Source organism: Varroa destructor, unplaced genomic scaffold (assembly GCF_002443255.2).
Source record: "Varroa destructor unplaced genomic scaffold, Vdes_3.0 BEIS01000004.1, whole genome shotgun sequence".
In the NCBI taxonomy this organism is placed as follows: domain Eukaryota; kingdom Metazoa; phylum Arthropoda; class Arachnida; order Mesostigmata; family Varroidae; genus Varroa; species Varroa destructor.
In genome coordinates, this window is record NW_019211457.1 from 39,731,591 (window position 1) to 39,747,629 (window position 16,039).

General features: G+C 38.0%; 1 protein-coding gene across 6 annotated transcripts; it reads right to left on the reverse strand.

Annotated features, from left to right (window-relative positions):
- Nucleotides 1-3,223: 3,223 nt before the first annotated feature.
- Nucleotides 3,224-16,021, reverse strand: LOC111248553 (SUN domain-containing protein 5-like). 6 transcript variants are annotated; one of them, XM_086987740.1, is made up of 10 exons: nt 15,718-16,021; nt 14,762-15,280; nt 12,827-13,071; nt 12,150-12,323; nt 10,985-11,091; nt 6,895-10,706; nt 6,250-6,708; nt 4,580-4,674; nt 3,742-3,971; nt 3,224-3,519 (listed from the first exon to the last, which is right to left on the reverse strand). In XM_086987740.1, the coding sequence occupies exons 1-6, from the start codon at nt 15,735-15,737 to the stop codon at nt 10,476-10,478; spliced, it is 1,296 nt and encodes a 431-aa protein (XP_086843866.1). In that variant the 5' UTR covers nt 15,738-16,021; the 3' UTR covers nt 3,224-3,519; nt 3,742-3,971; nt 4,580-4,674; nt 6,250-6,708; nt 6,895-10,475. The 6 variants fall into 6 exon arrangements, with proteins under 6 accessions (XP_086843866.1, XP_086843867.1, XP_086843865.1 ...); XM_086987741.1 differs by lacking the exon at nt 6,250-6,708; XM_086987739.1 differs by lacking the exon at nt 4,580-4,674 and having other exon boundaries at nt 6,250-6,402.
- Nucleotides 16,022-16,039: the final 18 nt, after the last annotated feature.

Here is a 16,039-nt window from a genome sequence, read left to right on the forward strand (position 1 = left end):
TCCGGCAGCCGAAGATTGTCCGGAGCTCTGCGAATGGTCGTACTTCTCCCTGTTGCCATAGGCACCAGTTGAGGACGAGATACGGTTGTAGCCATATTCTCCTTGATTTTTGAAGGCTCCTGTCGAGATACCAAATCAAAAGGCAACTTAATAGATTTAGGCATATCATTAGATCTTATAGGGAGTGGTGTAATTAAGTGGAACACTGTTTTTTTTTCTAATAAGACAATAATGTTTTATAAAGGGATACTGGCAGACTTATAATAGTAAACGGGTTGAAAATTTAGTGCCACTAAATTAGATCCGACCATATTTCAAAATGTATTAAAATTTCAAGATTATTAAGCGCTTGTCGAATTAGGAGGGCAAAAGAACCAATTCATTATTTTACCTCAAATTTTTTTCATTTATCAGAAAGCTACCGCTCTCGCAACAGGTTTGAAACAGCTTGAAGTTACGGCACTAAGTACGACTCCTTAAATATTCGAGGCAACATATGAGCGTACGTATTCATTAAACATTATTCTAGCGAGCGCCAAAATGAACCAAAAAGTTCAAATGTAAATTATTTATTATGTATTATATTATGTAGATATTTGTGTTCTTGCCGATTTAAGTTCTTTTTACTAATTTATTTTTTACTAATAGTTATGTGTTATATACGGTTCAAAAGTTTTTTTCTGTTTAATTAGCCTTTTCCTATTGCTTTTTCTGGTCCCAAAAATCATCTTTCCAAACAATGCCAACAAAGCATGCTTAATGCTGAACTTGGGGACATTTTTTTGCATGTATAATTATTCAAGCCTGTCTTATTAAAACTACTAATCCTTGAGAAAAGTTATGGCATTGATAATTAAGTGTCGATCCTCGACGCGGTTTTAATAGCGTAAACTTCAACGCAATATGATAATGTCTAAAATATGTAAGGCTTTAGAAACCTTTTGCACACAGTCATACTGATCGCTAGCAATAGATTTATTCTAAATATTAAAATATCTAGCCAATATACAATGACAAGTTGAAGCCAACTGAAATGTAATAAGATTAATTTTTGGAAAGCTTGAAAAAATTAATCTCTGAAAAAAATTAATTGAAAAAAACAGAAGCCCCACAAATAACAGAAAGCACACAAAATAAAGTTTAAAACATTGCAAACCACCAACAAAGATAAAAAAAAATCTCAACTGTATTCAATATTGTTTGGTTATCCTTAAAGTTTTTTATTTATATAGTTTTTTTTAAATCGACTTTCACTCGTTTTTAGCTTTTTTTTTAAAGAAATCGATTTTGATTATTTGTTACATTTTATTTGTTCTTATCTGTCACATTTTGTTCTAAATATTAAAGATGCTTTTTACTTTACAAAATGTCGAAATTGTCTATTTTGGACAAAGCGTTTTCACTTTACAAGCCGAAGTGGAAATAAAGCTTTTCAATTCACTTACAATACTTGTAATGCGACAAAAAGCTTTCTAACACTATATAGCATTTGAATATGAGTAAACAATAAAAAACAATTAACTTCCGTTTTAACATAACATATATAGGATTTTGAGCAACTAGGCAAATAAACACGTGTCTTTAGTTTAATAGTTAATTTGAATTAATTAATTCTTATAAGCCTTCTTTAGACTACAAGATAGAGGACTCTTTGCCAAACAGATTGGCATTCTTGGTAGCCAATAACTCGATGCTGTTCATTACAGTTAGGAGCTATACTCTTTCAGGTTCAGAGAGCCTTTAGAAAAATGATCTTACCCGAAGCTCCGGCCCCCTGGCTGTAGCCCTGATTATAGTATACTCCGACAAGGCCCCCGCCGTAGCCTACAGTTCCGCCATAGTTACCCGGGTTGCCTCGGTAACCATGATTGAAAGTAAATCCTCGCTTTTCAACCTCCTTCTTGCCTGCTGCTGTATCGGATGCTTTTTCATTAGCAGCCGGAGCTGCTAACACAACGACGAAGCACCAGACCAAGCTGATCTAAACCGTTACATAGAGGACAAATTGGTACATTGAGTAAATCTATTTACCTTAATTGTTGCTTAATCAGAATGTAGTGAATAAATCACCACTAAATGTACATATGTTTTCCACTTGCGTTCACCGAGTGTACCCTAAAAACCGAATTGCAATGAAACTTTTATATAACCTGAAATCAAAACTTACATGCACCAATAAGCACAAACATGCTCGAAATTAACTTATGCCATAATATATTGGAGGTTATATGGTAGCAAAAGTGATCTTGAAAAGTCTATATAGAAACATTGACCAAATTTATACTATAGTCCGTGATCTGGCTATGTAAAGCCTGCGCCACTAACGTATTTTTTCCGTTTTTCATCAAAAAAAAAAACTTTCGACATCACCAAAGGTAACACCAACGAGTAACTGTCGCTGTTAGTAACTGTCGCGTTAATAATTAGTAATCTAAATATAAAATACAGTAAACTAATAGGAAACGTTTCTCTAAGATAATGAGCGCGAAATTCGTCGAGAACAAACCTTAAGTTTTTTACGGATATAACTCTACTAATATATTATATTAATATATTAAGATGTCATGTATATATAGGGAAAGCAAGTAATATGAGATCAAGACAGAGTTATAGTTAGGGGCATACTTACCATAAACTTCAAATTTTAAGGGTGTGCCTCGTAGTTGTACAAGACGCTTAGAACATTTTGGCTTGTGCTTTTATAATCCTGCTCACCCTCTCAACCTAATTTCTCCCTCCCATGTTGTCAGCTAATGTTATTCGCCGCAGTCTTGTATGTTTTCGCATCTTGTTTCTGCCGATCACTCAATACGTTGCTGATCTGACCACTGACTGCGGCAGTCGTTCGCTTCCCGTTTCCACACGCGAGGAACTCCCTGGACACCGCTGACCCTTCGACCATTTTCGCCACCATTCTATTCACTATACTCGGGCGAGACTTTCTGCCTTTTCCTATTTCGAGGTAGCGGCACTCTTAATGAGGACACACGTCACCACGATCATCGTCTTTAATGTACAGTACCCTAGGAATTGACCCGTCACCTGAACTAGTCGCGATTTATAACATGGCAACTTTCAAACGTTTCTTATGCGTCTAAAGTTGCGACGGTTCTTTATCGGCGCGTTTAACACTGCTGCAGCTGGCCATATCTCAAGTATGTGGTAACGATAGTCACTTGAGACCTTGGGTTACTAACACTAGACGGTAAGTGAAAAAACGCACTTACAATATTACATACGCGGAGAAACTTATTTATTCAATATATATGTATTGTCATATTCAATCACAGATTTTAACTTAGCCAACAAAGCCGTATCCGCTACCCTGGTTACTTTCCTGCGCGAATTGTCCCTTGTCAAAGTGACTGGCATAAGCATTCTGACCGGTTGATGAGGACTGATCCGAGCTTTGAGCTAAACCGAATTGCGTCGGTTCGCCGTAGCGTTCGCGGTGACCGTAAACGTTACTTTGCGACGAACCCTGGTTGTAACCGAACGCTCCCTGGTTTTGAAACTAACCTGCAAAAAAATTGGCCAGTCATTGAAACAAAGTTAGTGTTAAATCTTGCTTATTCGTAAAACGAAGATCGAGTGTTGAAAACAAAGAGTGATGGTCGCTTATTTCAAAAGCGTAAATTGCACTAAACATTAAATGTAATTGGTGCTTAAATGTACCAAACTCAAAGTAATAATTTTCTACTTAGCTACAATGTCTCCCACAAGAAACAAGACGGCACTTACCTGACGCTTCAAAGGCTTGCTTGAATCCTTGTTGAGACCCAAAGCTGCCGCCATAGCCGGGACAGCCGAAGCCCAGACGATGTCCGAAACCTCTTTCATCCACACCCTTCTTCTCGTTGTCGTCGGCCTTCTCCCTAGTAGCATCACCGGCAGTAGCAGAAGTCGAAGAGACACTTTTGCTGTCGGAAGTGATGACAGTGTCCCCGGGAACATACGCTCTTTGAATTACCCTAAACATGCACACAGCCACAAATAAAATGGCCTAGTAAGCAATGATTAGATGTTCGTGCATAGTCTCGTATTCAACTGAACGTTCAACGAATAGCACCGCCTTTTCACTGATGAACTTCGATTAAGGATATTGTATAGAGTAGACACAAAATACTAAATGTAATGCATTCATAGTGAAAAAAATACTTTTTTAATCAGCAAGCAAACGTTTCCTAAATTTCGTTTTAAGCGAGGTTGTGCTATGCTCTATGAAGTTGTACATATAATAAGCGATGAATAAAGCTGAAAGTGGTGTTTTTGAACGGCGTAAGCCTGCCAGTTAGCTTTTATAAAAAAAATATTGTCGAAAATACAATGCCATGATAAAATACTATTTTCGCTATTCAAGACTCGAGCCAGCGTACTGCTATGAATTTTGTCGAGTTAATTTCTCGTAGCACTAAAATAGATAAAGCCATACATTTTCAATATCAAGAGACAAGTACAGGCGCTAATCAAAGTCCGTTCAGCAGAATTTAGATTTTGGAATAACGTATAACACATGCCAAACGCTGCAAAACTTCCATTAGAAAAGAGTACTGAGAAGTACCGTACAATGTTTACTCACGCTAGTCACGAATGCTTTCATCATAATAGTTTTCGTGTTAGCCAAACTTCTGACCGAAAAACCATTTCATTTGAACGGCAGCTGTCACTAGCGCACTGAGAACACGTGAACAAAAGGAAAAGCAAATTGCCGCGCTGTATCCCTGCGTAGTCTACCCATGGCTTCTTTATACGTCAAGGATTCTGTTCCAGGTGATCCTTCTCTCCCAGAGGATACTTGTCTGTGAGTGTATGTCCGTATCTATAAACGCTTATTTGGCGAATTGTACTGTATCCTACGTTGTCTGTTTGTCCGGCCGTCTATCTGCATATTGTCAAGTCACCTCACTTCATAGGCCAAAGCCTGTATAGAAATTCCGCTCAGCTCGACGCATCTCCCATCTACCGGTAAGTGATATTACTGACGGCCACTGATAGCTCCATGGGGACGTTCATTGAAATCAAGTGTGCCAGTAAACCTGCACTAAATCCGTAAACCGGACAGTCAACCGGACAACGTAACTCGGCTACTTATATCTTCCCGGTAGTCTGTCACAAGAAAGGTGGTTTTCCCCGCAGCGACTACTATCAACAGCAGCTATCCAAAAATGACATCCGATCTCATCATACCTCATTAATGCGCGATCAGAGTCGCTGAACTTCTCGTCCAACGCTTCGTCCATTTAGAAAAAGAACAGACGAATTCATGCTCATAAAACGGAAGACACGGAAAATTTGCTTTCTGATTTTCGCGATCATACCGCCATTTTGGAAGCTCCCTACTGTCATAACTGGCTACCTTAATTGAAAGCTTCTCACTCGTCATGCAGCATCAATGTTTTCCAAGCACATCGCTTAAATACACGAAGTTATGTACACTATAATGACACTATAACTGGGCGAAAGTATCATTGCATCCATTTATAATAATGACTTTATTCAAATAAAGTGGATGTCAAATGGTATCAATGTAAGTGGGGAAATAACGCTTTCACAAGTTGTATAGTGGCCGGCAGTAACTTCTCAACTATCAGATTGAACCTAACGTCAGATAAAAGTTCCACTTTCGAATAGCCGTTTGATTTGAGGTTTCGACTATAAAAAGCCGCAAAGGTAACATGGTGATTTCTCCTTGTGACCGAAAATAGGTAACCCGAAAATTGATATAAGAAGTCTTAGCTTTATGTACTCAATCTCGAACGCACGCTAATCAGAATTGCCATCGATAAATAAAGCTATATTGAATACAAGCAAAATCAATCGAAATTATTTTGGAAATACTTATACCTGCCCCAATAAAATGAGTCCAGATTTGTTCTTCTCGATACCGGTTACGCTAGCTTCATTTCATAGACTTAAACGAGAGGGAGCATCGGGATTGGTCTATTTTTCTGACAACTAAACAGGTATTGCTCTTAATTCATCTCAATGCTTTATAAAAATTTTTTTAAGGCAATGTAATTGTTACAGTTTGTTTACATGTCATTTCATTTCCAGAACTAACAGTAACTACTTGCGTTTATTCACCGTAATCACTTGTGCACAACGAACCTGGCAATAAACTGTTTATTTCTGTAATTGTTCCACTTGGAGTTTATTCATAGACTCTGAAAACAATTAACCCCGCTTTTGTTCATTACTTGTGTAATACCAAGCTTTAATCTACATAATTGAGCACGTACTGATACTTACCGATTATCAAAACGCGATCGAATAAGGTTCTTTTTCCACTAGTCCTAAAGTAGGGCTACCAGCAAGGCTCTCTCACCAAATAACATTAACATGTACCCTGCACGAACAATCATCTGCCGCTAAGGTAGCTCCAATGACGTCAGTTCAAATAAACTTTTTTACAGATGATCAATTATACTATTTGCGTGCGTAGTAAAATGCCTTTCGTCTTATTAGTGATTGACAACTCCAGACATTTTTTCGATGTACTGAACTCATCAATGTATACGATTATTATTAATATTTTTACATCACACTTATACGACACTTTTTTTTATAGTAGACTGCGCGATAGTTATCAAGTCAAGATGATAATTTAAGCAGTGCATTGGAAACGTTTTCGCTGTCATTGCTCGTTCATCAATTGGTTTGTATCGGTATCACCATACTTATGCACTTTTTCAAAGGTGCCTGTCCAGTCTGCTGAGACGCAATTAAGGCAGCAAATTAAATTAAGGCAGAGAGACACCCACGGACGATTATATCGGCAAAACTGAATCGCTTCCAAAGAGACGCTTGCCATAGGCTTGCCACTGTGAAGATGCATACACACAATAAAAAATCGAAGCACCTCGACCGTCAAATTTTTCATCATGAAAAACCTACCTTTTTACCTACTGGATAAATATCTATACTATCATTAATGACAATGAAAGCGTCCACATATTGGCCATTCGAATACAGACGACCTGAAAACTGTCTGGAATGGGCACAGTAGAGCATACTGTGATTCCTTTCCATGTTATGACAGATCAACGCCAGACACTATATCGCTCATATTGAGCTTTTCTAATTCACTGACGTCACATTTGAAAGTGATAATGACAAAGCAACTCTTTATTTACAAAATCTTTCCACATCTCATTATTTCTTTCTTATAACTCTCATATAACTTTCTCACAAGACTTGTTTGCTGTGACAGAGAAAAACCAACGTATGAGAGGACGCGAAGAATAATTTAGAAAACTGTTCTTTCATGGTGAGAATTCCCCATGCGTCAGCTGAATTTCAATATTTAGCCCATGTTTTCTCTAACTGATAGGCCAACATTCGTTTAGATGTTTTTTAGACAGAACTTAATTAATGTTTAATTATTCCCGGTTAATCGAAATCGACACTTTCATCATAAAAAAAAAACATTTACCATGCTACAAATAATGCATTGGGCTATTGCAAACCAATCCTGCTAATGTTCGAATGTGTTGGCTAGAACGGTGATTTCCTTTGTGTTAGAGATATTCGCTTTCATTTTATATGCTTATCCCAGAGCTTCTGGGTAGCTTTATTTCTACTACTTGCATTCTTAGATTTCTCTATTTATACACCTGTTAGAGTTATTCTATAGTGAATATATGCTTGGGCATTAGTTATCCTCTTTGGGACATGGTGAGTCTCGTAATCACCCGGCCCTAAATCGGGAGAAAAAGCGTGTTGAAGCCGAAGTTGCTTTATTTAGTCTGGGAAGTAAGTGAGGTACGGCAATGAGGTCTGGCGTTATCATCAAGGAACCAGACTGCCCGTTTGATTGAACCAGATTACCGTGTTGATGGTTCATGACTTTCTTGCGAAACGCGAGATAACCGACAGCATTTATTGTTTCATTGTCTACGAGGATTTTATAATAAATAGCACACACTTCGGATAACCATTGCAAGTATTAACATAATACTGCCAAATACTCGATTTCTCTCCAAGGCGACGCCATTCTTTTGCCTGGTCTCTCTCATGACAGAGATTGAACCATGTTTCGTCTATGCCGACAATTTGTTGCTAGCGAGTTTTTGGCTGATTGGGGTTCCGTAAATTACACATGAGGTATACCACACATATTTCCAACTCGAGTGAATTTGGATGAAACCTATTTTTGACTCAATTTTCAGCATTTAGGTTATAATTCTGTAACATGTTATCTATTAAACGCCAGTTTTAGCCCAAAGAGTTCTATACTCTACACTACAGAGACTACAAACTCTGCCTTTTTGAAAAACCTCTTCGATTGGGTCAATGCGTTCTTGCCCCTTGAGTCCCGAGGTCAGGTCATTTCCTTGCTGGTCGTCGACACTCTAATTTCCGTTTTTGAAACATCTGCACAATTTATACGCTATACTTTCGCTTAAAGCGTCTTTACCTGGTGCCTTTACCATTCTTTTATGAACTTTTGGCAGCACTGTGGCGTTCAGGGGACAAAAATCACTCGACGTCGATTTACAGGCCTGTTTTTTTCGAGGAAACTTGACCGGTTTTCACTTGCCAATTTCTAGAAAACTAGAGTATTTACCAGCCAAATTATCTCTGCTAGCGGCGCGTACTTCAAAACTTACTCAATGTCGAGGTCCGCCGGATTCGTTCGTAACAGCCTAATGCATTCTTATTCTTGTATACGGCGATAGTATCAATAAAAAGAATATATCGCGGTAATACATTAGTTACCATATATACATTTCCGACTCAATGAAGCTGACATGGGTTGTAGATTATCAGATTCGTATTTATTGGTAACCTAAAATAAGTGTTATAAATATAGTGTTGACAATTAAAAATGTACGATGGATGTTGCGGCTATATACACACGTTCAGTAACAAATAATTTCTATCAGATATATCTATATAATCGTTTTTTGGCTGATCAATCACCAATTAAATACTGCGGCAATATCACGGTCCTTTACAAATTTTACCTGCCGAGTACTCATTCTACCGATCTACAACTGAATAATGTGGTATTTGTACTAGTTCATTCAAGTCTGCCTGTTGGAACAATCCAGACTGCATATGTATGATAACATGAAGCCTGCATTATCTTTCTGCAATATGATAGTTTATGCCTATTCAACTATCTCAAACTGTAGAACCATCTTTGTATAGAATAGACCTTAAATTAGATTAACTGAGTTGTACGCTTGACCTTTCAGAAATCGTACACTAACCGTTGAGTTAGACATTCTCACATTGCAGTTGGTTAGACTCTATTAGATATATATAGATCTATATTTATATATCTATATATAGATAGCCGACATAAACGACAGCGGAATGGCTCTACGGCAGCAAAGAAAATGACCTAAAGTCACTTCGTCTATGCTCGTCGCTAAATGTCTGTTTAGTATAACTAGTATAGAGATTATTTGATTTGGTACGCTTGCACTAACAATAATCGCAACAAGCGTTGCCTTAAAAAGAGAAAACCTCAACTGTAAAGATACTTTAGAGCGAAATCATAGTTTTTTTTATGCGATACGTTACAATTCTGGACTGATTTTTAGTCTAACGATTTTAAGATCAAATCTGCAAGGGGTATAGAAAACCATAGATATTTCTACAGTTAGTTCCTTCTTGCGCTAACCGAAGTTCCTACGACAGTAAGCCCAAAAAATTACCAAAGCATTTTCTAGATCCTTGCAGAGTAAATTTTGAAATTAGTATCTATTTGAGCACATTTATGACCTAAACGGCTTATTATCTTATTTTAAACACACAAACTAGAGCCTTGCTACATACCGTGTTATCTTATATTTTTCCATGCAAATGTTTATGTAAATGTTTAGGGAAACAAACTGAATTAGATTTAAATGTTGCAATGTTATTCACTTGTAAACTTAACACACTAGCTAGTGCTTACGTAAGCTTAATCGGCTCCTTGGTTTGTAATATCATAGCCGAAATAGAACTTGAAAAAAAAACTTTTTTATGAAACGACATGATGATTGAACACACTCAAAAAAAAGCAATGAATTGAGACAGAATTTTACACTGTTCAAATGTCATGTATACCAAATAACTTCCAATAGCACCGAGACAGCATCAATAACGTACGTACTCATAACTTGCTGTTAATACCTAAGGTAATATGTTGACGCGCAAATTTCTGTGAGACCATTTCCGTACGCAATATATATGCCATTGAGTAAACAATTATTACGAGCATTAGCGCAGCGAGGTCTAGCGAATTCGATTCAAGTTTACACCGTAATCGTGAGCAAAATATTGTGTAGACTCATTATGTCTCAATATATTAGGGAAAATCTTAGCATTTAACTGCAATACTAAGTTGATGTCTTGCTAGTCCAATAATCAGGACAGAATCAATCCTAACGTGACCGGGATGACGTCGCTGACTATCACCTGTGATGTAACTATTGCCCACACATATGAGAGCTCGTTGAGTTACAGGGAACAGAGTTGTTAGGTTACCACAGGCCATCATCGTGCACAGGTCTACCATGTACCCGAAACCGGTAAAGGCAAGTGTAATGTAAATTGCCGTGATTCGTGAGGATTTTCAGTTCAACTGTGTCAAACGATCGGTCACCAACATCCGCCTGAACCTTGAAATGTTGGAGTGGTTCTCCCGTTGTCGTATAACTGTAGCTGCCCAAAAAAACACCTACGGTGTCGTCCTCGTTCTCCAGCCCAAATACCTGTGGGACAGTTAAGCATTACAGAAGCAGTTCTAGATCTACATATGAGAAAATACATAGATACGTTCCTTTACAATGGTGGATCGTTCTTTTGTCCAGTACTCCAACAATAATTCACCGTCGAAGGAGTTTATCACTGATACAATGATCTATTTAGAACCATAAGTTAAAACTATAAGATATATTCCCGCTCAAATTTCAGTTTCTTTTTTTGTTGAGTCTGAATTTGTTTCTTTGTCTGTTGAGAAATGATTTACTCCGTCTGAACGTACACCTACCTCGAAATGATTCGGACTAGAGTCAATATTTCCAGCAGGTGCAAGTGATGCCGGGATGTGTTCCAATGCAAAGGCATCCACCACAACACGTCGAGACAACCGAACAACTGCAGCCGCGCCAAAAAGATCAAGCGAGCCTTAGAATTTTGATCCACATAATCTCAAATCGCACACTAGGTGGCGCACGCTAGCTCGCTGTACATACTTTGCAGTATAATTACGATCCATATCATGTCAGGTTTTCTTAACGCTGGCCTCTGTCTTTTTCTCTTCGAAATATTTTTATCAAGACCCCGCGACATAACACGAATAGTAGTGTTGATTCAACACTAGGATAGGTTTCACATAGGTAAAATTCAATCACATAGGTCAAGGTGAAGTATCACAGCCAAACGAGCAATACAGCCAAAGGTGTGCGAATTGTGGACATCGGCGACCGGAAGAGCACGCGCTACCAGAAGGCTCCGCCATTGCAAACTAAGTTAAAATCAAGAGCCACCCAAATGGTAGTTCCTCTAGGATGGCAACCTCTAGGATCAGGGTGTGATGCCAATGGTCTCATGATGCTAACCCCGACGCCCTTTTGACTCAGTGTACAGTGTCTTAGCGGCTCCAGAGCAGCTATTGTTTAATTTAGTATCGAGTTCACTTTTAAGCAGCTATTTTTCCAATTTGATAATAAAAATTCTATCTTTTTCAAGAATTGGGTTTTGGTATCTTGTAAGACCTGCGTTTTCTACAAAAAAGTAAATTTTGACTTCGCCAGATTAGCTTCAATCAACAATACATAAACGAATTTAAATCATTACATCTATATATCTTATGAGGCTATACCAGTAACTCAAGGCTAAGCTCAAGCTAGTATAACACACGAAAGACGTTGAGCTATTTTAAAATTCTAAAATTGATCCGATCTCTACATGTTTATAATGTTTAGCATTACCTTTTCGATTCGTACCTCCAAATACTCAATGTGCCATAATCCAGACTGAACTAAACTGTTTATTTCCTCCAGAAAACGATGATGCTGAATCTTTCTTTATAACAATATTGTCTGAGATTGAATTATATTAATAATTTGAACGTGGGACAATTATTTTTCTCCCTTTCTATGTACTGTTTCATATTGTGAACTTCGTTTAGACTATCCATTTATACTGCTTACCCAAATAACCGATGCTCCCTTTAAATGGCCAGCATTGTCCTACAGAGAGGGTAGGTTGGATTGCCAAGCGCGGCGACGGTCTATGCCAGAATAGCGGAATAAACCCAAACAGATAGTAACGACCCATCGACATGTCATAGGTTTCCGTGCATCGAGTGGACAACACTGAGCCCCCTAAGAAGTAAGCGTGAGAAAAATAATTCACTAAAAACTCGGATCGAATTCAGTAATGAAAATTGCTCCTCTAGAATTTTTACGTGTAGTAGTTGAGTAACTTCAATTCAAAGCTATGCATAAAAGTGTTTATAGTAAACGACTTTATTGATAGCGCTCCAAAGTTAACTCCATATACTTTGAACGATGTTATGCTGTACCGCATATAGCTAAGTAGTTTTTCATTTAGTGCTACCAAGCAAAACGTGACAAAATACTAAAAGTTAGGTGTTTCCCTAAAAAAATTAAATTATAAGTTTCTTATTTTCTTAGACGTTGTATAGCGTTGGATATTTAAGGCAGCAAAATATCGCCTTCGACTAAAAAACAACTTTATACTTCCTAAGTTATTACTAGCAATAAGCAATGCAACTTTTTACATATGGATCAATCACTTATACTTTCAGAATGAAAATGAAAGCGTAAGTACAGGCATCTCGATGTTACAAAAGGGCGTCACTTACCCGCACTCTCTAATGCATAATCGGCCATGCCGGTTTTATCAGCATCGTACAGCATCAGAGCTCGACGTATTGCAGCGTCAAGTTCCGGTCCAACCTGGCCGACCTTCAGAGAGCCACAGTCGCATTTGTCCACCTGCGCCTGCAGATGATCGACTCGTCGAGACAGACGTGCTAACTGCTCCAAAAACCAATCCCGATTATCTGGGCATTGGGCGCATGGTAGGACAGGCGGTACCGAGAAACCACTTTAAAGATAAGCAACAATTCATAACAGAAAACTCTTATATATAAAGGGTAAAATGAACCACTAATATCACCGGCGATTGATATTAAGTCATGAAATCGTATTCCTGCTGCTAACATTATGTTGTTTCGATTGTGTAGACTGTTCATATGACGTAGCCTATGCTGACAGGAAATGCAAGTATCGAATATCGTGCTTGTGTATGTTTGTTTTATTATACTTTAGATTAATTGCTTTTGCAGAGAGCCGATCACAACAGTGTTGATATATAACTTATTCTGAAAGGTTGATTTTGCACTATAATACGTGTAACGGCTTCATGCATTTTGCTTTAGGGAGTATATAACTACGAAAAGATATTCTTTCAGGTCAACTACGGGATTCGCAAATGTATTGCCGCTACTGAATCTGCCAGCTCTAAAACACACCGCACTTTAATAAAACACGAAAATGTACATCTCTGTGGTCGTGAAGCTTTTCATAAAGTGCAAATATTCGACGTGATGTTTCGTGCAGTACGGAATAACTAGAGATTATGCTCGTTGGCCGGATCCTATAGCCTATGTTAATTACCACAACAGATACGCAAAGACGTACTGGTAGTTTATTAAGAAATACAGATGACTTTGCTCTCTTACGATATAGTCCGCGATCAATTACTAGCATTCACGTAACTTCGATATGGCAATGTAATGCGCTTGCGGCCCCGTAACAGTCTTTTGAAAGGCTTAAACGCAAAGATTTATCTAGATTGTCCTCGCTTTCGCCATTTTTTTTCAATTCAAACGACTGGACGAGATCACTCGCAAGAAATCAGTCTTAGTTCGACAGTTACCTTGCACTTGAAAGCATGCTTAAGACATCTTTGCTTTATAACTGAACACATTACACTAACCGCATAAATTTCACGGAATCCCCGTCTTTACAGAAATGGCTTACCGTGAAGAATATTACCCTCAAAGGTAAGGACAATACAATAACTAAACCAAATCTGTGACCATAGTTATGTTGTCGTTTCAATCAAGCACGCCTCTTATATACTCAAAATTTGCATTTAAAATCGCCACATGTATATATGTGTTATTCAAAAATGTCCACGTGATGATGATAATAAAAAAAATAAAGCACGATAATCACGATAAGATAACACTTTCAAGCAAAAATATATTACTAACAACACTAAACTTAGAATTGAATACTGACGATCGACAGTATATTGTAGTGATTCATCCGCTCCAAACGATTAATCACAATGTAAACAAATAGCTTCGGATTTTTTCAATTCAATATGACATATATTATTCGCTGGTTATTATATATAAGAAGTTATATTTAACGGCGAGAATTTGAATTAAAACAAACGCGACATATAACAGTTAATAAACTTAAGTAACAGTAACTTCATATAAAACTACTATAATCGAATAAATGTTACCCCAGGCTATACATACACATTCTTGCAACCTCCTAACATAGGACATTCGACGTGAGTAATATGCACATAATACCGAGTAACGTACATTTAGAGAATCAGGGAAATATTGCCTTCTTCACTGGCGTGATCTATGGCGTTGTATCTAAAGCAGATATATTGCAAGTTAGCACCTTCGCAGCATCGCCAGAGCTGGCATTTCCGTTGTCTTTCTTTAATAGTCACGTTGTCTATATTGTTGTCATGCTCGCTTGGATACCTGAAATTAATTTGACCGCTATCTTGACAATTTTCAGCAGCATTTAGCTGCTGCTGAGGATTTCCCGAGGTGTCCAATTGTCGTTCTTGACTCGTACCCAATTCTTGTTGACTTTCAAGAATGTGGTGTGAAATGCCAGGAGCGATCGTTTTCTTCGGAAGAAAGCACATATCTTTCTGTCGTTGTTGGTTGGCTTGTTGACCATCGGGATATATATTATTGCCCTCAGAAACACAAGAAGCTGTTCCAAAGTTTCCCGAGGCGGGTTCCCATGGTACATAAGGTTGTTTCCCGGCAGAACGTCGCCCAGGGAAATAAAGGTTGTGGAAGTCGAAATCGGGTAGTCTCATCTCAAGCTGAGGTAAGTTTCCGCAGGTAACTATAACATAGATAAGTGTCCCAAAAAGCACACACAATGTGCCCACGGCAACGGGGGTGCGCGCCCTTCGCCGCGACAACAGAAGCACGTCGAAAGTGAATAGCCATGCGTGTATCAGGTAGAGAGCGACGAAAGGTAAACTACAACAAGAAACAAACGTGTCGATTAAAACAATAACATTCGGATAAGCAAAAAACATGTCTTATAAAGACTGTAACATAAATCGAATATCACAAAACATAGTGGGGGGGGGAGGGGGGCAATGAAAAGTACTTTTCATCTTAGGAACACAGCTTGACTTTGGGATTTTTGATTTGCGCGAATTTTTGAAAGACCAGGTCGAGATAATTCCAATGTATATTTTTAAGCATTGTAAAAGTTGTAATTTTTTTAATATTTCGCGCCACTTTTTTTCGTTAAATGGAGATGATTGAAAACTTACCCTGAATAATTATTAATAAAGTGAACTTTTTGAAGAGTTACAGCTTTGTGCACACGCACTAACATTGACTGAAGTTAAATATCAATCTTCTAAGCTTCAATTAATTAAAAATCACTCTTGAAGTTTTAAATTTACCTTATAATAGATGACCGCATGATGTTTTCTGGTGGTCAACAGCACATCATCAGTCGATGACTTCGAGAAACAGCTTATTTCTTGTGAGTTAAAAATCTTCCTCTAATTTTTTTACCAGCCAGTACAAGTTACTCGCCGCAGCTGTAAGTTTCGCACGAATCGTAAACATACCGGGCTGGCTTCAAAGTGAATGTTTATCCAAAACAAAAATAATCAAGTTAATGGGAGAGGGAATGGCGAGTCACACAGATCTCATAGCGCACGATCCCGTTGGAATATTACAGGTATATTTCTCCTGTGTGCACCTAAAACGGCGTCGACT